This window comes from Balaenoptera acutorostrata, chromosome 20, assembly GCF_949987535.1.
Source record: "Balaenoptera acutorostrata chromosome 20, mBalAcu1.1, whole genome shotgun sequence".
Taxonomy (NCBI): Eukaryota; Metazoa; Chordata; class Mammalia; order Artiodactyla; family Balaenopteridae; genus Balaenoptera; species Balaenoptera acutorostrata.
The window spans coordinates 39,946,453-39,969,184 of record NC_080083.1 but is presented as its reverse complement, the minus strand read 5'-3'; the positions used below and the strand labels follow the sequence as shown (position 1 = coordinate 39,969,184).

At 42.4% G+C, this 22,732-nt stretch overlaps 1 protein-coding gene and 1 pseudogene across 1 annotated transcript in view; both read left to right on the top strand.

The window, feature by feature from the left end:
• Positions 1-1,620, top strand: part of LOC130705824 (RAD52 motif-containing protein 1-like) — a 40,772-nt gene extending 39,152 nt beyond the window's left edge. Inside the window, exon 6 of the mRNA XM_057535169.1 lies at positions 588-1,620. Coding sequence (XP_057391152.1) covers positions 588-802 — 215 coding nt within the window. The 3' untranslated portion in view covers positions 803-1,620. The remainder of the gene's footprint in view (positions 1-587) is intronic.
• Positions 1,621-2,939: 1,319 nt separating this feature from the next.
• The window catches only part of LOC130705823 (leucine-rich repeat-containing protein 37B-like), a 65,072-nt pseudogene continuing 45,279 nt past the window's right edge, over positions 2,940-22,732 (top strand).

Below are 22,732 nucleotides of genomic sequence, written 5' to 3'. Positions count from 1 at the left end.
CTTATATGTACTCAAAACTCCTTAGACCAAAAAGCCTGGTGGCTCTAGCTTGCCTTGAGGAAAGCTGTATTGTCCAAAAGGTACATGGGCCAGTTTCTGCCAGTGGAGTGTTCAAATGCCCTCTCTCTCTGTCTCTGTCTCCAAAGCTTTGTTCATTGTATCTGGTAGAATTTTGGTCCCAAGGAGTAGGCACTTGCCTTGCTTCTAATATGAAGTATCTATTGTAGTCCAGTGGTACCTATCCCAGGTTTGAATTCATTTTGACCCCCACCTAATGCCTTCCTATTTAATTGTATTGTGATTGAACATTTTTGTTTCCACAGCTTTTAATTCCTATGTCATTATTCCTTAGTTCTTATTTCTAAGATCATAAAGGTTTTTGAACCAAAGTTGACACTTCTTATATATTTTTTCACAAATAATTATGATAAAAACTGAAGTGTCAGATGAGGGCACTTCTAGGAAAATGCTCTTATTTTCTGCTTTTAGAAATCAAAAGAATGTCTAAGTATTGGGTGCTACCATTGTATACAGGAAGTTTTAGAACAAGACAACTTCTGAATTGATCCTTGTTAACTTTATTTCAGAAAGTGGTAAAATACCTGTGGCATATAGACCCTGTGAAGAGGTCACAGATGCTAGAACCGAAGAGGAACAACAGGATTTAATTCAAGTATGTGGAGATAAAAACTCAAGGGGATACACAGCCAGTGTAGCCATAATTCAAAACAACCAGCAGGATTTGGAAGACTTTGGCATGTCTACTCAGCTCTGTCAACCTTCGGAAAATGTGAAACTCTGAAACTGCTTTTGAGGCAGGGAAATTCTAGGACTTCTCCAAGTCCCGAGCTTTGTCTCTGGCCCCTTATTTGAAGTTTGGAGAGCAGGATTGAGGGCCATCAGTGTACGTCTACAGTTGTGGACACAGGAGAAGACACAGGCCTTTTAGAACTCCCCTCAAATAGAATTGCAGGGATTTGGGAACAAAGTAACTATGGCCTTAAGTGTGATTATGCTACAGTGTTTAAAAACTATTCATGCCTTTCAAGTAAGGTATATTACCCAGATCTCAGCATCTCATATATATCTGGTGTTAAATATTTTGCGGAAGAACCTTTCTGTAAATCAATTATATGGATGCCTCGAATTAGGGATTAAGTTGTCAACGTAATTTCTAAAAGAAAACATTAATGTACTGCATATAGGATTTTTATTAAAAAGGAGCAAAAGGGCTTCCCGGGTGGCGCAGTGGTTGAGAATCTGCCTGCCAATGCAGGGGACAGGGGTTCGAGCCCTGGTCTGGGAGGATCCCACATGCCGCGGAGCAACTAGGCCCGTGAGCCACAATTACTGAGCCTGTGCGTCTGGAGCCTGTGCTCCGCAACAAGAGAGACCGCGATAGTGAGAGGCCCGCGCACCGCGATGAAGAGTGGCCCCCGCTTGCCGCGACTGGAGAAAGCCCTCGCACAGAAACGAAGACCCAGCATAGCCAAAAAATAAATAAATAAAAGTATAAAAAAAAAAAAAAAAAAAGGAGCAAAAAATGTGTTTCATGTCATTGAGAGCTTAATTTGGGGCTAGATTTCTGATTATTTAACTCACCCCAATGTTGCAAAGTTTGTTTTGAAGGGAAGAAAGTAGAGAAAGAAAAGGTGGTTTTGTTCTGAAAAATGTAAAAATTTTGAAAGTTTTCCTGTACAAAATAATTAATTTAATTCAATTTAAATCAGTCAAGGAAACTTCAAACATTTCCATGTTTGGGCTTTAAGAAGTCTAGCTTCCTGTGAAATGTGAGAGGAAAGGATTCCTTATGGATACTAAAGATTTCGGAAAGCTGATTATAACAACAGATCCATTCCTAAATGAGGCCAATCTTGGAATCAGTTCCATTTAGAAACCATTGTGTGCTAGGTACTGGAAATAAGATGAAGCTCCTTCTCTCTTGGAGTTTAGGTGTTAAAGGTGTACCAGACAATTAAAAAGGACTAAAATACATGATGAAAAGGACTGTGAAGAAAGTAAACTGGATGCTAGTTACAGTATTTCAAGAAAATTACTTACCATGCTGACTTTAACATTCTAAGTGTCTTCTCCATGTGTGCACACAGGGTAGACCTCTGCAAAGCGACACTGTAGTTTTTTCAGGATTAACGGCTCTGTTGAGACAAGGTGGGATGGGGGAAGTTTTCCCATGCTAATGTAAAGGGCCATACACTTGGTTTTAGACTCTCTTTCCCAGAATGAATTGCTCACCTGCCCCAAAGCCCTCCTACAGAAGTTCTGGAGTCATCACTGATTCAGTGGTAAGCCCTCTTAATAGAGTGGTGAATTAATAATGAGACGTGAATACTGAGAGTTTGGAGGAAATGGCAACATTTTAGAATAACTGTAAGGTGTGTTCCCTTCCCGCCACCCTAACTGGTGCTCATTTTGCAGGTCAGCTACTTTTCTTGTCAGCCGTGTGGCCAAAGGGAGGAAGAATGCCTCTCAGACTTGAGGTTTGAGGAGGAAGTGTTCAGATTGCCAGAACTGGACTAGCACTTTTGAATTTCCCAGAATGCCAGGTCTTGAGGTTTCCTTGGGAAGCTCTGCATCCTTCCCAACCCCCCACCACCCCTGGGCCGCTGGAGTTTGGGGCCACTCGGGTCTCCAGCTCAAATCCCGCCTTATTGTTTGGGGCCAGGGAGGGCAGGGAGGGCTTGGGAAGAGGGCCCGGCAGGAGGTAATTGTCGCCTTTGCAAGGGGAAGGATGGCTTGCGTCCTGGGGACTGTGGGAAAAAGGCCCACTCTGGTGGCGCGCATTGGATCTCCGCACGAACCTAATAATGGTGGTGGCGGAACTAAACACGTCATAAATAACGGGGGGGGGGACGTTAGGTGGGGGAGGGGCGCGCGGTTGCTAACGTGAGCCCTGGCGTCGGCGCTGGCACAGAGGTTCAGCTCGGACGCAGGATGTAGCTCCGGCTCCTCAGTGGCCTGGGTCACTGCGCCTGGGAGCCGCCGCGTGTTATGTCCCGGCTGCGCCTTTGGTTGCCACGGCTCTTCCTCACGTGGCAACAACTGTGGCTTCTAGTCCAGGCATTTCAGCCTCCGGAGTGGGCCCTGGGCCCCGTCCAGGTGACCCCCAACCCCCCCGCGGCTGACCGAGGCTTGGTCTTCACACGCCTCAGACCCCCCTCCCAAATTGCCCCATGCCCTTACACCCTGGCAGAAGCCGGGAGCTTTAATTACTTGACGTCCTCGTCTCCAGTCCAGATGTCGGCCCCGCCTCATCAGGAGTTGACTGAGACTGAGGTTCCACACGCGGACACGGATTCGGTTGGGGAGCTGCCTTCAGGGCCAGATCAGTTTGCTGTTCCACATCAGGATCTGAATAACAAGCAAACCCAACATCAAAAGCTCCCAGAGGAAGTTCCAGTGCTGGATTGGAATCAGAATCAGGCCTTGGTTCTGCCTTCTCGACGCAAACGTAAGACTAAAAACATAGGTCTAGATCAGGCCGAAGGTCACCAATCATTTGAAATACTTGTTCCACCTCTAGGTAGTAAGAGCTCAAAACCAGTGAAGTTTATTGTTTCACCCCCAAACCTGAAGAAAGATCTAGTTCAGCATCAACGGCTTGCCAAAGTTGTTGTTGGAACTATAGGCCAATTTGAAAAAAACCCTCAGGGTCTAGAACAACAGTTAGCAGGGTGATTATTCAGATCCCAGTATGGATGCCTTTTATCATGAGGACAGCCTACCTACGGATTTTCTGGGGAGCCCAGATGAACCTCCAGAGCCCCCTGTGGAAGCTGAAATTTCTCCATCCCAGCAGGAGGCCCAAACTGGTCATTCTAGAGCTCACTGAGGAGGCTGAATCTTTACCCCAGCAAGAGGCCCCTGCTCAGCATCCACAGACCCCTGAGGAGGTTGAATCTTTTTCACCCCAGGCAGAGGCCCAGGCTCCGCATCCAGAGCCCACTGAAGAGGTAGAACCACCTCCACTTCATCAGGAGGCTCCATCTCAGCCTTCAGAGGCCCCTGAGGAACTAGAAACTTCAAGTCCTCAGGAGGCCCTAGCCCAGCCTTTGGAGACACTTAAGGAGGTTGTAGTTCGACCAGTAGCACATCATGGGGTAAATGAAACTCAGCAGTCAAACTTGTACAATGTCACTGTTAAACCTCTGGATCTGGCACTGACCATAACTCCACAGGTCACCAAAGAGGTTGAACCTTCTCCAGTCCAGCAGGAGACCCCATCTCAGCCTCCAGAGAGCCCTGAGGAGGTTGAACCTCCGCCAGTCCAGCAGCGGGCCCCATCTCAACCTCCAGAGCTCCCTGAGGAGGTTGAACCTTCTCTACTCCATCAAGAGGCCCCAACTCAGACTCCAGGGTTCCCTACTGAGTATGTACTTCAAATTCCAGTGAGTGATGAGGTAGCATCTCTCCCTGGCGTTCAGCGTCACGCTCATTCAAACTTGCCCAGTGTTACACTTCAACCTCTGGATTTGGTACTTAGCATCACTCCAGAGCCCACACCGGAAGCTGAATTTCCTACAGCTCAGCAGGAGGCCCTGGCTCCACCTCTTGAGCATCCTGAGGAGACAGAATCTTCTCCAACCCAACAAGAGACCTCAGCTAAGCCTCCAGAGCCTCCTGGAGAGGTTGAGCCTTCACGTGAGCGGGAGCAACCAGCTCCGCCTTCTGAGCCTCCTGGGGACATTGAACCTTCTCCAACCCAGCAGGAGACCACAGGTCAGCCTCCAGAGCCTCCTGTGGAAGCTGAGCCTTCTCCAAGTGAACAGGAACAACCGACTCAGCCTTCTGAGCCTACAGAGCCTCCAGAGGAGGTGAAGCCAGCAACCCAGCAGGAGACCCCAGCTCAGCTTTCAGAGTCTTTTGGAGAAGCTGAAAGTTCTGCAACCCAGGAGGAAGCCTCAGCTCAGTCTCCAGAGCCCCCTAATGAGGCAGAATCTTCTCCAGCCCAGCAAGAGATCCCAGCTCTGTCTCCAGCGGAGATAGATAGATCCTTCTGCAACCCTACAGGAGCAACCAGCTCAGCCTCCAGAGCCTTCTTGAGGGGAGGTGGAACCTTCTGCAACTCAACAGGAACAGCCAGCTCAACCTCCAGAGCATCATGAAATGACAGTTTCACCTCCAAGTCACCATCATGCTGAGCATTCAAACTTATCCAGTGTTGCTGTCAAACCTGCAGATGTGGAGCTTACCATAACAAAAGAACCCACGCCAGAAAGGTGGGACCTTCTCCAAATCAGCACAAGCCTTCAGCTCAGCCCTCAGTGACCCTTACTAATGCAGAATTTTCTACAACCCAGCATGAGGCCCCCACGCTGCCTTCACAGCCACCTGAGGAGGTTGAACCTTTGCCAGTTCAACAGGAGGCTTCAGCCCAATCTCCAGAAGCCGGTACACATAATAAACCTTCCGTACAAGAGGAGACCCCAGCTCAGTATCCAGAGCATCCTGGAGAAGAAGTTACACCTGCCACAACCCAGCAGGAGACTCCAGCTCAGCATCCACCGGCTCCTGAGCTTGTACCTTCTCCACCTCAGCAGGAAGCCACAGCTCAGCCTCCACAGTCTCCTGGTGAGGCTGACTCCTCTCCAACTCAGTCTCCAGAGCTCTCTAATGTGACTGTAGTTTTCTCTCCAGAGCATCATGTGACAACAGTTTCTCCTGTAGGTCAGGATCAAGCTCAGCTTCTGCAGCGGCCCGATGTCACTGTTAAACCTGTGGATCTTGCACTTATCGTAACTCCAGCGTTCACTAATGAGGCTGAAACTTCTCCACCCCAACAAGAAAACTCGGCTCAGTCTACAGTGTCCCCTGAGCAGTTGGAACCTTTGTCAGTCCAGCAAGAGGTTTCAGATCAGCATCCAACCCCCACTGAAAATGTTGAACCTTTTCCAGTTCAGCAGGGAGCCCCAACTCAACTAACATACCCCGAGGTGACATTTCCAAATCCAGAGCAAGTTCAGGCTCAGCATCCAACCTTGACTGAAGTCACAATTCAACCTTTGGACCTTGAACTGACCATAAGGCCCGAACCCACTAAGGAGGATGAACCTTCTCCAACCATGCAGGAGACCTTAACCCAGCCTCCAGAACCACCTAAGGAGGTTTTTGTAGCTCAGCCTCCAGTATACCAGAACCCAATAGATCCAGCACCAGATCAGGATCACACTGAGCCTCCAACATCACCCAGTGTCAGAGTTCAACCTTTAGACCAGGGGCTTACCACAACTCCAGAACCTACTATGGAGGCGGAACATTCCACACCCCTGCCGGAGACTATAGTTCCTCCAACATACCCCGAGGTGACACTTCCAAATCCAGAGCAAGTTCAGGCTCAGCATCCAACCTTGACTGAGGTCACAGTTCAACCTTTGGACCTGGAACTTACGTTAACTCTGGAATCCAATATGGAGGATGAACCTTCTCCAACTATGCAGCAGACCCAAGCTCAGCCTCCAGAGCTCATTAAGGAAGTTGTAGCTCAGTCTCCATTGTATCCCGAGGTGACAGTTCCAGCACCAGATCAGGATCATGCTGAGCATCCAACCTCACGCAGTATCACAGTTAAACCTTTGGACCTGGAGCTTACCACAACTCCAGAACCTACTACAGAGTCTGACCATTCTACAGCCCTGCAGCAGACTACAGCTCCCCCTCCAAAACACCCTCAGGTGACACTTGCACAGCCAAACCTGACTCAAGTCACAGTTCCACCTGGGGACCTGGGAGTTAACATAGCTCAGCAACCAAGGCCATCTGAGACAGTCCTTTTTCCTTCGACTCAGTATTCAGTATCCACTGGTCTTCCTGGTGTAAAATATACCCCAGAAAAGAAGCAGCCAGAATAGAATGCTACCACAAACATCAGCATATGTGAGCTCTGTACCTGCAAAAATGAGACAGTCGTGTGTTGGTCTCAGCCCAAAGCAGAAGCTCCACAGAGTGCCTGAGCCAGAGCCTAACGCCTACAACGGCACCTTCACCATCATGTAAGAATCGCCTTTCCTCATTTGTTCTCTGCATCCTGACTGACATGGCAGCCTTTCTTCAGGTCTTCCTGGGTCCTCCTTATCCCCCCAATCCACATTGACTGACTTTCTGTTTCCACCTTTTGTTTGTCAATGATTCCTTATCTTCATTCTCCTTCTTACTATTTTTCCCTCTCCTCCAGTCTTTTACTTTTAATTGCCCTTATGTTTTCCTTCTCCATTTTTTACCTCATTATTTAATTCCTTAACATCTACTCTTCTCCCATCTTTACTCCATCATCTTTACAGCAACATGTCCCTCTCCCCATCTCATTGGTGGTAATACAACAAAGTGGTTAAGAGTAGAGATTCCAGAGCCAGACTACCTGGGTTTGAACCCAGGTCTGTCATTTATTAGCTTTATGACTCAATTTCCTCATCTGTAAAATGGGGATTATGGTAGTCATCCTCTCATAGGATGACTCCTATGACTCCTAAATCTCCCCGTGACTCCAATCTCATTGGGAGATTTAGATGAGTTAATATAGGTAAAGGTCTTCTATCAGTGCCTAGCATATATTTTAGTGTTAGCTGTTATTATTATTCAATCCCTCAGTTATATCTAGGACTCATCTTTGTCCCCTGGCTTTCTATATGTAGCACCCATTTTGTGCCCAACCCAGGGCTAAGTACTGTGGGAGCCACAGAAGTGTATGGCATTGTCTCCAGAACATGACAATGACAAGTGGGGAGGAAGGGGATATGCCTTAAAAGGGAGGTAATATATAATTAAGTGTTAAGAGAAATACAGATAGGTGCTGTAATTCACCAGAACCTGTAATCACAGGGGTGTGGAGGTCACGGAAGGCGGCATGGATAAGCTAAATCTTTAGCTGGGACTTAAAGATTGGCTGTGATTTGTCAGCAAAATAATAGGCAGTACAGTCTAGGCAAAGGTGTGACTGCAGGGTTGATCAGAATTTAATAGATTAGTCTGGCTGTAAAGAATTGGGTTAGGCAACAATGAAAGATAGGATTATGAAAAACCTTGACTGTCGGCAATGGGGGTTTGAAAGTTATGCTGTAAGATGTGGGGAGGCACTGCGAGTTTTCAAGCAAGAGAGACAAATGATTAAAACAAGAGGTTTATTTTAGATTTCATATGTAGAGCGATCTAGAGATGAAAGCTTGATTCAGGGAGGCCAAATAGAATGCTTTAGCAAAATCTAGGAGTGCAGTGAGAAGGGGCCAAATTAGAGTGGTTGTGATGGAAGTAGAAAGAAAATCCTGAGAGTACTACAGAGGAGAAACTGACAAGATGTGGTAATTGACTAGAGTTGGGGGATTGTAGTACAGGAAAGAGACAAATCACATGTGTTGATGGGCAGAATGATGGTGGTATAACAAGTGGAAATCCAGCAGTTGAGAAGCAGAGTCAGTTTTGAGGGAGATGAGTTCAGTCTTAGGCATCTTTTATTGGTGAGCATAAAGCAACCAGAAGGCTCTGTTTGAGTGGAAATGTCCCTCAGGCAGATGGGCAGACAGGTATCCGTTATGACGTATTTCTGACTCGCGTGAAAAATGTGCATATAAACTGAACAGTTACATTGTTGCTGAGGGAAGAGGACAAAGCTAAAGCTAAAGATTCAAAGTCATCCACTGAGTTAGTGGTTCAAACTGAACCTCAGGCATTTAACAGCTTCTCTTAAACATGTCTAATTCATGGATACATTCTCACTGTTTAAAAATAGAAATGTCACAGAAGTATATAGGATAAAATGTGAAAATTCCACCCCACCTTCCCTACCACCAATAAGGTAACTCCTGTTACTGTTTTGATGTGTGTCCTTCCTTCCGAGCTCTTTCCTTTGCATTTTGTTCCCCTAATGAGGTAATAACTTTACTCCTTGCTCAGTAACTTGTACTTTTCCCTATGCAATATGCTTAAGAGATATTTTCGTATCAGTCCCTCTAATTTCTAATTGCCCGTATCCTTCTAACACCTGGACAGATTCTGAGGGCACTGAGCCAAAGCTTTGGTGTTACCTAGCATAGGATTTCTTTATATTCATTTGCTGATATTGATAAATGTTTGCCATTTTTCTCATTGATTTGTAGGAGTCATTTTAGACACATAAGTGATTTTGGAAAAAAAGTAATTGGCATTATGTATCCAAGAAATTGGACAGATAGGAAGTTCAGGTTCTGAGGAGATGCCTCATTGCTTGTGCCAGTGGCCTCACAGTATGTTTTTATTAATTGTGCACACCGGGAAGCTGATAAGCTGTGGGAATTAGAAAGCTGGTCTTTTCTGCATTTGAATATTCCCCACACGGTGGCCATGATTCTTTTCCTTATTCTCTACATTCTTTTCCTACCTATTCAAGGATATGAACTGTGTTTCTTCACAGAAATTTCCAAGGAAACTCTATTTCTTACATTGCTGAAAGTATATGGAAGGCATACCGCTGGGCTGAGAAGCTGTGAGTATACTCTCCCCAAATATGAATACAAAAAGTTAACTGCATTGTAAGGTCCTTCTCGGTCCAGAATTTTGAAGTCAATGCCTGTGAGAAAAGGTATTTCCCCTTCCATATCCCAAAGCAGCCTAATGATTGAAATTCTGTGTTTATTTTAAAAATCAAATTTGGCAGGACCTCTTTAAAATCAGTAAGAGCCAATTTAAACTTATTTTCCATTATACAAGTAATACATGATTATATTCTCAATAGATAATAATGAAATAACAGGTATAGTGAAAACCCTCCTTGTGCCCTAATCCCCCACCCACTACTTTGAGTTTAGTATTAATCCTTCCAGACTCTTTTCCATACGTTTGAGTACATACATATTTACAGATAGCAAAATAAGTTTGTGTGTTTTTCTTATGTTTTTTTTACATAAGTAACATCCTGCAACTTGATTCCTTCATTTCATGGTATGTCTTAGATTTCTTTCCTTCCCAGTACATAGAGGGTTACCCCATTCATTTAAGCTCCTGCATAATATTCCATAGTATGAATGTATCACAGTTTAATAATGCCCCTATTGGGCTTCCCTGGTGGCGCAGTGGTTGAGAGTCTGCCTGCCAATGCAGGAGACGCGGGTTCGAGCCGTGGTCTGGGAGGATCCCACATGCCGCGGAGCGGCTGGGCCCGTGAGCCACAATTACTGAGCCTGCGCGTGTGGAGCCTGTGCTCTGCAACAGGAGAGGCCGCGATACTGAGAGGCCCGCGCACCGCGATGAAGAGTGGCCCCCGCTTGCCGCAACTAGAGAAAGCCCTAGCACGGAAACGAAGACCCAACACAGCCATAAATAAATAAATAAATAATAATTAAAAAAAAATTGCATTAACTATATGTTAAAAAAAAAAAAATAATGCCCCTATTGAAGGATGTTTAGATTATGTCCAGTTTTCTTGTTACTTGCATTGCTGCAATGAATATCCTTGTACCTGCATTTTTGTGAGCCTGGTCATTTATTTCTATAGAATAGTTATCTAGAAATGGGATTGTTGGGGTGAAGACTATTTAGATATAAAATTTTAACTGCCCTCAAAGAAGTTGTGCCAGCTTATACTCCAGTCATCCTGCTGTGATGACATTCATTTCCCCACACCCTTCCACCACTGGATATTCTCCCTTTTTTTTTTTTTTTTGCTAATCTGCCGGGTGAATAAAAGGGTCCCATCTGAATTTGAATTTTTCTTATTACTTGTGAACTTAAATATCTTTATATGTTTACCGAACATTTGTATTTCATCTCTGAATTGTCTGTCCTTTGCCCATTTTTCTGTTACTATTTTTTTTATTGATTTGTAGAAAAAGTCAGTTCAGATACATAAGTGATTTTGGAAAAAAACATTCAAAGTAATTTTTCATGACAGTCTGTGGTCATATCCTTAGTTCAACTTGAATAGACAAGTCATAAATGACTTCTGAATTAATAATAAAAGACATAACAGTCAATCTAAAAACAGGTGTTATGACCACCCTTAAGGAGATGCCCCCTTAGTCTGATATCTTATTGGTAAGGAAAAAATGCTAGAACCAGGCAATTTGTTTTAATTTACAGATTTCCTAAATAGTATATGTAGTTTATATTGCCCGTGATAGTATCTAACTTGGAGATTTTATTTCCCAAACTTGTAAGAAAAATGAAAGTCATTTGGCACAAGAAATAGATAACTTAATTTCCTCTGGGAGTGGAGGGGGGTGGTAGACTGAGGGACAGAGGTCAGAGAAAAAGTTTGAATTGTGTGCTACATATTTTTGGAATTTTGAGATGTGAATATATATGACATATTTTTAAAAAATAAATTGAAATTTAAAAATTAATTTTTAAAAAGCATGTGTTTGGGAGGCGATACACTATAACATGAGTCTGGTAAGGTTTGAAGATTTCTAAGTCAGCTTGAGGTTTATACCTTATAAGCAGAGGTTCCTAACTTGAGGTCAGTGGTTCCCCAAAGCAGAATTTCTTAACCTCCTGCTCCCCCGTGTATACCTCCTGCTCCCCCGTGTATACCTCTTTGGCAAGCTGCAGAAGCTTATGTTCTTGGGATAATGTTTTAAAATGTATAATAAGTCTAACTATATAGAAAAACAAAGGAAACCAACTATATTGAAATCGTTTTCAGAATATTTTTAAAATTAGTGAAATAGTAATAAATATGCTTCTCTTAACACATTAAATAACAAGATATAGTGGTAGGTCTAATAAATATTATAACTCCAGGGTAGTGATGAGAATAAATGATATTTCGAGGTATCTGCAGCATATACGTGATATGAAATGACCTGTGATTTCTATTGGGGACCAAATTAACTATACTGCTGATCTACTGTGGTTTGTTGCCTACATTCATAATGGAAGGAAGTGCTGATTTTAGTTAGAGATTTGTGAAAACCGAGATGTAATTTTATTTCCCATCCAAGTTTGGCACTCTGGATTCAGTCCTCTCTATTCACAGACCTCTGCCCTAGAAGGATGATCCACAAGTCGAAATTGCATGCACACTTTTGCGTGTGTTCAAGAAAGTGCAGTTTTTTAGGGAAAAGAACCATTGCTTTTATGAAATTCTCAAAGGATTCTTGTCTCAAAAGATTGAGTCACAAATGTAGGGGAGAAGAAAGACATTTCTTTTCCTGTACTTATCCTCATGAGTGACGATAAATGGATAATTTGTTTTAAGTAAAAGTATCTGATAGTTGATAACTTGTCACTTTCTGAATTCATTCAATAAATATTTTTTGAGTATCTACTATATGCCAGGAACTGTTTTACATGCTAGGGTTTCAGGCCCAAGAATGAAACAGCCCAAGTATCCCAGTTCTCAGGGGGTTTACAAATATATAAAAATAAGTATATAAGTATGATAAATAGATAGCTATAATTTCAAGCATTGCTAAGTACTTTGGAGAGAAAGAAAGCAGGGGAAGGAGAGTAAATCAGTTCCAGAAAGGCCTCTTGTTTGCATTATATATATAGTTAAATCAATCAAGCAAACAAACCCTGAGCCCTCTCAATTTCCTAGCAGTTACAGAGGTGGAGAGAAGGATAATTGTCAATAATACAGAATCAAGAATGAATGTGAAATTCAGAAGATTGCCTTAGACCAGAACCCTGGTCAGAAGTTAGACATGGATCTTTCTTAAATGTTACTTCATGCCTGGTTTTGATATTTTCATGGTGTGAGAAAGTTTTAGATCTGGCTTTAACTCTGATTCCCCATAGTTTTAAAATTTTTTCTTCAGTCAAAATGAATATTTGGAGTTGTACAGATTAATGTATTTTATTCCAGTTATTCAGTTATTGCTTATTTGAAGCTCCTTTTTGGGTAATTTTTTGGTGACTGACTCATTCTCAGTCTAAACTTTACTTCTAGGCTGAATATACCGTTGTTATTTTTTAAATTTCTACTATCCTGTCATCCAAACAACTTCACAGAAAGAAAGCCCATTAATTTGAAATACATACTGTTTGGTTACCCCCTGTCCTACCATGATATTCAAACTCTAACCAGTCTGGTATGGGCATCAGCCAATCAGAGAAGACAGTGCCATAAAGAGTTGAGGATCAGCTCCATCTCTTTGCTGTACTTCCTGAATCCTTGTCAACGTTCAAAGTTATAATTAGTATATATGAGTTCCACTTTTTTTCATATACCATCATTTCCTGTGACGTTTGTATATCATTTATGGTATATACATACAGTTTTGTCATGCGATATGGGGAGGTAGAGTTTTTTCCTACCTTTGAAGGTATGAAAAGGGTTACCATAAATGTCGTTGGACATATTGATTTGGTTTTTTTCTTTTTGGATCATTTCCATGGAAATGTGAAACCACGACTTAGAGGTGAGGAAACAATCAATCTTAGCACCACCTGTTGACCATTCCCCCTAACATGTATTCTGACAATCACTGCGATTCCTTCTAACATGGTGAATTTCAAATTGAGGTCAGGGTCTTTGAAGCATGCTCAGGGCTCCAAGAGTTCTTTGTGGGAATTGAAGTCTTTTGTGTTTTTGTTTTAGTGATCTTTTAAAAATGTGTGACTATATTCTGTATAATATGAACCACCTTAATAACTGAGTTGCAGAGTTTCCAGGTAGTAATGTTTTACAAATTTTTTTTTAATTTATTATTTATTTATTATTTATTTTTGGCTGTGTTGGGTCTTCGTTTCTGTGCGAGGGCTTTCTCTAGTTGTGGCAAGCGGGGGCCACTCTTCATCGCGGTGCGCGGGCCTCTCACTATCGCGGCCTCTCCCGTTGTGGAGCACAGGCTCCAGACGCGCAGGCTCAGCAACTGTGGCTCACGGGCCCAGTTGCTCCGCGGCATGTGGGATCCTCCCAGACCAGGGCTCGAACCCGTGTCCCCTGCATTGGCAGGCAGACTCTCAACCACTGCGCCACCTGGGAAGCCCAGGTAGTAATATTTTAATTCTCATAAGCTATGAGTAAAGAATTAATTCATGAGCTGGAATTAAGCTGAGATGGAATTAATATAAATATGTGACCAAGAGACACTGTGAGTGAAAAGCAGAAGGTTTTAAATGCAGAACTCAGTGGAAATAGTTTCACAAGGCAACATAGCCTGTGCTCAGATCCCCAAGGCTCCTGAAGGATGTACCACTGTTAATATTACCTGCAAGGAAGGGGATTCTTCCAGGCACGAGAAGCCTACCTCTGACGTCTTATAGAGTTTCTTCTGTACTGGCTCTCTCTACTACTCCCTCACTCCACTCTTGGGATACTGGCTATGTGCCTTCCTGCTTATCAGCTATAAGAAACAGGTGCAAAACACCACCCCCTCCTCCCTGCAGCATGTTCCTAGTCTTTATCGTGAGACCAGAGGAAGCAAAGGGCTTAACATTCCTCTGGCAGACCCAGGCGTCAGGCTTGACTGTGAATCGTTCCTGCTCCCTTCATTCTGCATTCTGGAGAAGTCATTGGCTGGATCTCTCAGTTTCCTAATTTATTCTTTAACTGTCATTTCTGCTTCTCATATGCTGAGATTTTTTATTATTGCTAACACTTTTCATTCGTATATTCTTGAGTTGATTAATGGATGCACTATCTGTTTACATCTGTCTGAGGGTAATAATTGTGCTATCCTAAGGTCCTCTTGTGCTTTGTTAACTCTGATTCATTGGCTATAAGCTCTTATGTTTGTTTTTGTTTTCTGTCCTTAATGGAGTTGGCTTTCTCACATTGTTTGGTCCTTCCTGAGTGTAATCCATCTTTGTAGTTGAGATTCTACTGCGTTTGTTTCCCAGCTTTAGGGGAGAAGTGAAATGAGCTGTTGGGGCTTATTACTCCCAATGGGTTCCCCTGAGGATAAGGCAGAGGTGGAAGGTGACTTCTGGTGGCTAGTCAGGGAGTGCATACCTTTCTTCCAGGGTTCTGGGACCTTGCCCCCTTTCTAACACCAATTGCTCCTGCCTAGAGGAAGACACCTTTTGCTGCCTGGATCAAGGAGGAAAGATGTGGGGTTGATGTGTGCTGTAGGCTGCTCCTACCGCACTATTCCAACTGATCACCCTGTAGTAGCTCCAGGACATTTCTGGTAGGGGAGCATTTGTGGAGCTGCTCCCACGCATTGAGCTAAGGTTGTGATTCTTAAGTTATATCTTTTCAATCATTCTTAGGGATTTTGGTGGAAGTTGAAGGGGTGGAGACTTGACATGTTTCAATCGGCCAACTTGAAATAGCACAACTTCTTAGGAAACAATTTTGTATCCCTATTACATCCTAGACAAACTCAGGCAAATATGTATCAGGATACAAATACAAGAATGTTCAAAGCAGTATTGTTTTTAATAAATAAAAACTAGAAAAATCTCGGTATACACCAACAGTTGAATGAATAAAGTGTGGTATAATCATACTTAGAAGTCATACACTTCATCAGAAACATAATGCAAGCCACATAAGTAATCTTAAATTTTCTGGTAGCCACTTAAAAACAAAAGTAAAATGAAACAGATGAAATAAATGTTAATATCTTTTACTTAACCCTTATATACAAAATATTATCATTTTAACATGTAATCATTATATACATTATTAATAAGATATTCTACATTTTTTTCATACTAAGTATTTAAAAATATCCAAAGTATTATCATATCTACATGTAATCAATATAAAAATTAATGAGAGAATCTACATTTTTTTCCCATACTAACTCTTTGAAATCACAACTTGGTTGCTAAATTTTATTACAAATACTTGATCGGTATTGAGATTTCATAAAATTTCCAGTCAAAAATGTAGTATCACATATGCAAATTGTTGCTAACATAAACATTTTCCAATAATTACACTGAGTATCACTTTTTTAAATTTTAATTTTAAAACAATTGAAATTAATTAAATTAAAAATTCAACTCAGTCACATTAGCCACTTTCAAATACTCAGAAGCCTCATTTAGTTGGACATGCAACACTACATACTACAGGCAAAAATAAAATAATTTTACAAAATAATGTTAAATGAAAGAAGCAATGTGGAAAATAATACATATGATTCCACTTATATAAAGTTCAAGAAGAAGCAAGACTAAACTGTGTTGTTTATGGCTGATAGAGAAAAGGCAAAACTACATTTAAAAAGCAAGGAAATTATTATTAAAGTCAGGATAGTGGTTCCCTCTAGGAAGTCAGAGAGAGGGTTGTGATTGGAAAAGGGCACACGGGGTCTTCTGGGATGCTGGCAGGATTCTTTCCTGACATGAATGGTATTACGTGGGGGTCTGTTTTGTAATTATTAAACAGTTGAACAGTTGTTCAATTGGATTATTGAATAGTTATGTATATTTTATGCACATTTTAGTTTTCAAAAAATTTTTAATGGGGGAAAAAATCAGACGGCTTCATTTGCCCTGATACCGTTCTCTGTGGGACTTTCCAATAAGGTTTGGGGAAAGAGAGGAGGGAAGGGCAGCTCTGCAACGTTGGTGCCACCCAGAGCTGGGTTCTAACAGAGACTTCGTGATCTAGAGAGTAGGCATTAACTATATGATTTGGTGGGAAGAGTGTGTGGGGCGTGGGTGTGTGTGTGCACGCGTGTGCACATGCGTGATGGAGAGAGATGGGCACAAAGGAGGACGTGAAAAGAAGGTTTAAATGAAAACAGAGCAGAAATCACCATCCCTAAATTAAATAAGAATTAGGTTGTTTAGGTGGCACCATTACCCAGCTTTCCTCCACATATAGGAGTTAGTCCTATGTAGTATATAGTTGTAGTTATTTTGCAGTTTGATCCAAAAATAACCTTTTCATTTTTCAGAATTCTCAGTGAAAATTATTTGACTGAATTACATAAGGACTCCTTTGAAGGCTTGCTATCCCGCCGATATTTGTAAGTTAATCATATTTATTTATGAGTTCTTATCTCTAAAGTAGATTATCTATAAAGCAATTAAGGGGTTCAAGTTAGATAATCTCTTCAGTTTCTTCTAGCAATAAAATTCTACAATACTTTAAGTCTGTGTAGGGCCCCAGCCCATCATTCGCACTAAATATCTCCTATTCATTTTTAATTTTTTCATTATATAGACAAGATATAGATAGAAAAATACACTTTAGTTGTAGAGGAAAAGTGGTAATGAGGTCTGAGCAATTATAGACTGCGATATGAACCTTGTTATGTAAGTGTTCATATACTCTCCATCTGTATTTATATTTTGTTTATGACCTATGGATCAAATCTGGCCCACAGTCCACTTTTATACAGCCCATAAGTTAAAAGTGATTTTTAAAGGGCTGTAAATGAGAAAAAAAAGAAACGAAGAAAAATATGTGACAGAGACTGTATGTGGCCTGCAAAGCCTAAAATATTGACTTATCTGGCCTTTACAGAAAAGGTTTGAAAAAGTTGGTTTAGTGAAATGAGAGGAATTAAAGTTAACCTCAAATTGTCCCCTACAGGACAAGAAAATATAGAACACTTACATTAATATGAATGCCATTAACTCATAACTTTGATAATTTAATCTAAATTAAATGAACATTTAAATATTAAATATTTAAGCAGATGAATTATGTACAGTATTGTCAAGGGACTTCCCTGGTGGTCTAGTAGTTAAGACTTTGCCTTCCAATGCAGGGGGTGCGGGTTCGATCCCTGGTCAGGGAGCTAATATCCCACATGCCTCATGGCCAAAAAACCAAAACATAAAAAAAAAGAAGCAATATTGTAACAAATTCAATAAAGACTTTAAAAATGGTCCACATCAAAAAAAAAAATCTTAAAAATAAAATCAGTATTGTCAAGAACACATTAAGTTACCAAAAGAACAAACTGTTGTTAAGGATTTCGATGCAGGAATTGTGATACCAATATTAAGAATGTTTATGATGGTTAAGTGGTATATTTAGAAATGTTTACACGAAATAAGCATATCAGAAATGCCCCTAACAAAAATCTCTACAGCCTTTTCTTTTCTGTTTTTTGTTTGTTTGTTTGTTTTGTTTTTTGGGCCACTCCACACGACTTGCGGGATCTTAGTTCCCTGACCAGGGCTGAAACCCATGTCCCCTGCATTGGCAGGCAGACTCTCAACCACCGTGCCACCAGGGAAGCTCCTCTTCTGTTTTTTAGTGAGTTATTTGTGTTATATGGGAAAGCTATTGAGGCTTATATGTTGATCTCTTGATTTTGTATGTAACCATCTTACTCATGTTACTTCCAATAAAATTTCGGTTGATTCTTTTGGTCTTTTTAGGTCCCTCATTTCATATGCAAATATGTTTGTCTCTTCCTTTCCAATACTTCGTTTTTCTTATCGTACTGATTAAGACCTCCTCCACATTGATCGATAGTAACAGTAATGATGGACATCCTACTTTTGTTCTTGACTTTAAAACAATGCTTAGGTTTCTGCTAGATACTTTTATTTTCTTTTCCTACTTCTAAGAGTTTTTATTAGGAATTATCTGTTGGACGTTATCTAAAACAGTCAATAAAATATATCGCCAGCTGCATGCAAGACCCTAAGTTAGGTACTGTGGAAGAGGCAAAGGATTATTAAACAGGGTAGAATTCCTTTCCTTAAAAAAGTTATCTCACTGGATAGATAAAATTTAAAGTAAAAATGAATGAATAAGGATTTGGAAATAATTGTAATGGATAATCATGATCATGTTTTCTTTCAAAACAGATTTATTCTCATAGAATTGCAAAAGGGGAAGATAAAAAAAGAAGCAGAAGGTAAATATTGGTCTTTTAAAGCAGAATTTTACAACTACAGGAGAACTTAGAACTCATCTATTTCAATTTCCTCACCAAAGGCAGGAAGAGTGTTTAATTACCCTAATGGTTTACCCTAATTTATTTATCAGCAGAATTAGCTTCCCAGCCCAAGCTGAGTTAGAACAGGACTGGCACAGATTCATCTGCTTTCACTAGTCCTTTAAGGAAAGAGGGTGGACGGGGAGAGGTTTTGGTTGTACCAGTTCTTGCTGGCCTGGTGCCTGGTTCCTAGGCGTCAGGCCAGGCCAGAGGTCTTCTAGGAGGCTCTGCGGTAGGGAGGGCCACATGGTTGGGGATTTAGGGGCTGGCCTCACTCAAAGCTGACGAAAGGTAGAACATATGAGTCCCTTCTGCAAAGTGGCAAGAAAACCTCCCTTCTCACCCTACTGTTTTTCAGGCCCCTACTCTCTATTCCCTTTATCCAAACCTCATAGAATTTTAACCGGGAGAAACTTTAGACAGTAGTTTGTCTCTTCCTTTTATAGCTACTTTATTTATTTATTTATTATTTATTTTTGGCTGTGTTGGGTCTTCGGTTCTTGCGAAGGCTTTCTCTAGTTGCGGCAAGTGGGGGCCACTCTTCATCGCGGCGCGGGGACCGCTCTTCATCGCGGTGCGCGGGCCTTTCACTACCGCGGCCCCTCCCGTTGCGGGGCACAGGCTCCAGACGCGCAGGCTCAGTAGTTGTGGCTCACGGGCCCAGCTGCTCCGTGGCATGTGGGATCTTCCCAGACCAGGGCTCGAACCCGTGTCCCCTGCATTAGCAGGCAGATTCTCAACCACTGCGCCACCAGGGAAGCCCGTCTCTTCCTTTTATAATAAGGAAATGGAGAAAGAGAAAGGGAAAATATCTTGCCCCATGGTCATACTACTAGTGATTATCAAAAAGAAGATGGTCCCTTTCCACTGAGGACTTCTCTACTGATCACACTGTGCTGGGGCTGTGAGCTCCGTTTTATTTCACAATTCAGTATACACATACTATATGGGCATAAGTAGTTTCTGACACTAACTTATTGTGCACTCTGATTTTTTTCTATTCTATTTGTATTCAAAAAGAGTATTTTGTGTTTCCCTGCTGGTCATGGCCTTTAAACTGATTTCACAATTCACTGACACCTCAGTGACAGCCTGCAATATGAAAGTCAGAGAGCTATAGATAATTTTGCTAGTTGGGTTCAGCTGTTTATTTGGTGTGATTCAACTTATAGGATAGGATAGAGCAGCCAGGAAAATAAAAGCACCTTCTCCCCACAGCCACACCCCCAGCAAATGCTGCATGTGCGACTAAGTCCGAAGCAGACTGGTGTGAAACGCATGTAGAGAGTAACGTGTTTCTGCCCAGCGCCGCTGTGCAGTGTTTTCTCTGCACGAGGGCTCTTGGCCAAGGCCCAAGAAAGGTGAACGGGGCTGAAAATCCTGCCTATACTCCATGCTAAGCCACATGCAAAGGTCTCCCCAGAGACACGGGGGGGCCATTTTGGACAGACACAGAGAACTTCTGGAAGGCCAGCACACATGGGATGATTTTCAAGATCCCGGGTGTGTGGTGATTTTGCTCATTGTGATTATGGACTGAGGTACCCATTTAGTCCTAATAAGACCAGAGATAACACATTGTGAGAGAGATGATAAATGACATGTAACACTAACTGTGTGTGTTTTCCTCTAAGGGGCTTTTTTCGATTTCTGCTGCATAAGAGAAGCTCAGGGGAAAGTGAGAGTCAGGTAAATTTGAGGGGGATATAGTACTGTGGCCAGAGAAAGCAGGGGAGATGCTGAATTAATATTTCCCTTTCTGAGTTCCAGGAGGGCTTTTTCGGGAGAAGGCGGCCACTTTGGCTTAGGGATATGTATAGGCCTCTCAACGCCACATGCAAGGAAAACATGGCACAGAAGCTACACGACAGGGAGTCTTCTGATGAGGATGAGATATTCTATAAGGATGCAGGGTAAATAATAGAGGACAATTTAAAATTCTCCTCTAAAATGAGGAAATAATGAAAACTATAATTGTTCCTTTCCAAAGTAAAAGCCTTGGCATTATTCTTCGTACCCCAGGGAAGTCATCAAAGCCCCAGCAGAGAAGCTTCTGGCTCCATATTGGGTTGATGAAGAGGCGGGTGAGGAAAGTGAGACAGCACACGAGACTGCCACAGAGTGAGCCCTGTTCTGCCTCAAGCCACCTGCAAATTTTATTTTCTAATATTGGCTTCTCAGCATTGCTTGCAAAATACTTATTTTTCTCATATTAAAGTGTATAAATTCATAACCAAGTCTAACCATGTGGTAAGGAATTAAAATGTAAATAGTTGAATATTTATATACCAATAACAGGGGCGTACAAGAAGAAGCAGAGCTGAAACTAGAATCCCTCATGGTAGCCAGTAGTTCCACAAGAGGAAATGTGGGCAAAGGAGGATGAGTAGAAGGATGAAGAGGGGCTTCCCGCCCTTGTTTCCCCAGTATCATCAGTCCCTGGGAACTGGAAAACACACCATCCTCAAGGGGCATAGATCATTAAATCAAATAGCAATTTATTCTGGTGCTCTCTCTCCTGGTTTTTCAAGTACCAGTTATTTACAACATGCTCGACCTCCTGCCCATAGAGGACCATCTACTTCTGGCTCCTCTCGTATGGTCATTGTGGTTGCCAGAATATTTGGATCACTGGGCCTCCCTCCACTGTGGAGCCAAGGCCTGACTTTTCTCCCAAGTTCTCAAACTCATGTACAAATGTGTACCCTGTCTTGGTAGGGGGTTCTCCACCATTTCAAGCTGGTGGAAAATTCCCATTGGGTTGTTTTTTTTCTTTAAAAAGAAATCCCAACCCTTGGATAACTAGCAGGGAGGTGCCAGAAAGACAGGGTAAAGAAGAATGTGTGAGAGCAGCCATTGCCCAAGACGGCCCCCCTCAGGCCCTGGCCTCTCCTGACCCCACTGCGGGTCAACTGTGTGCTGCTCGGCTCCCTCCAGCTCAGCCCAGCACCAAACCTACCCACCTCCTGCCTCACCCAGCACAGACCCAGGGCTGCATGATTCCAAGTGCTCATATAGTGACAGTGCCACCTGTGGAAGGTGCAAAGGCTCTTCCACTCCTGCCAAGAAAGTCATTAATCACATTTCTTAAGTCAGTGAGAGTTAAATACATTAATGAGTAAAAGAAATTCTGAATGAACAAGATTTGATAATCTACCAAAATGACCACAGATAGTGCTGGTGGTTTAGTAATATGAGGTGAAGAACTGTGCAAGCCATGGGGTGATAGCACACGGTCCCCCAGAGGATCAGTGGGCCTGGGAGATGGCCCAGCAGGTTCTGTTAGTTGGGTGGGGTTCCAAACAAAGTGAACGGCCCATCAGTTCTTCTGAGTTATGAGTTTGCTGATGCTGCATGAGAGACATCTGTTCTCTCAGTGCCTGCCCAAGTCACCTCCCAAAGGTTCTTACTGAGAATGAAAAACAAGTGTTTTTCTCTGGGCGGTGACTTCAGTGAGCCAACAAGTATTTACTGTGTTTAAGGCGCACGACTATTACTACTAACAATAGGAAGCAGCAGCAGCTAACATTTACCACTTGCTTGCTTGGTGCCAAGCCCTGGGTTAGGCATCTTATGGTCTTATTTAGCCCAACAGTCCGTGGAAGCATATCTTGTTAGCCTCGTTTGACAGATAGGAAACAGGATTTAAAGAATGTAGGTAACCTGCTCAAGGACCCAAGGACCCACGTCCAAAAGTGTGAGTTAAGGTTGGAGCCCAGAACTGTTAGACTCCAACAGGGATGCAGAGAAGTATAAGCTGTGTTTGCCACCAAAGAGTTGATAACAATGATAATAATGAGGAGAAGGAGGCAGCTGTTTATTGAGCACCTGCTATGGACCAGGTACAGTACTAGGTACTTTGGTTACACTATTAGGTCACAAGAATGGAAAGTCCCCATGCCCGCTCAAACTCTGTAATGAGTGGGGGTCTGATTTCAGTAAGA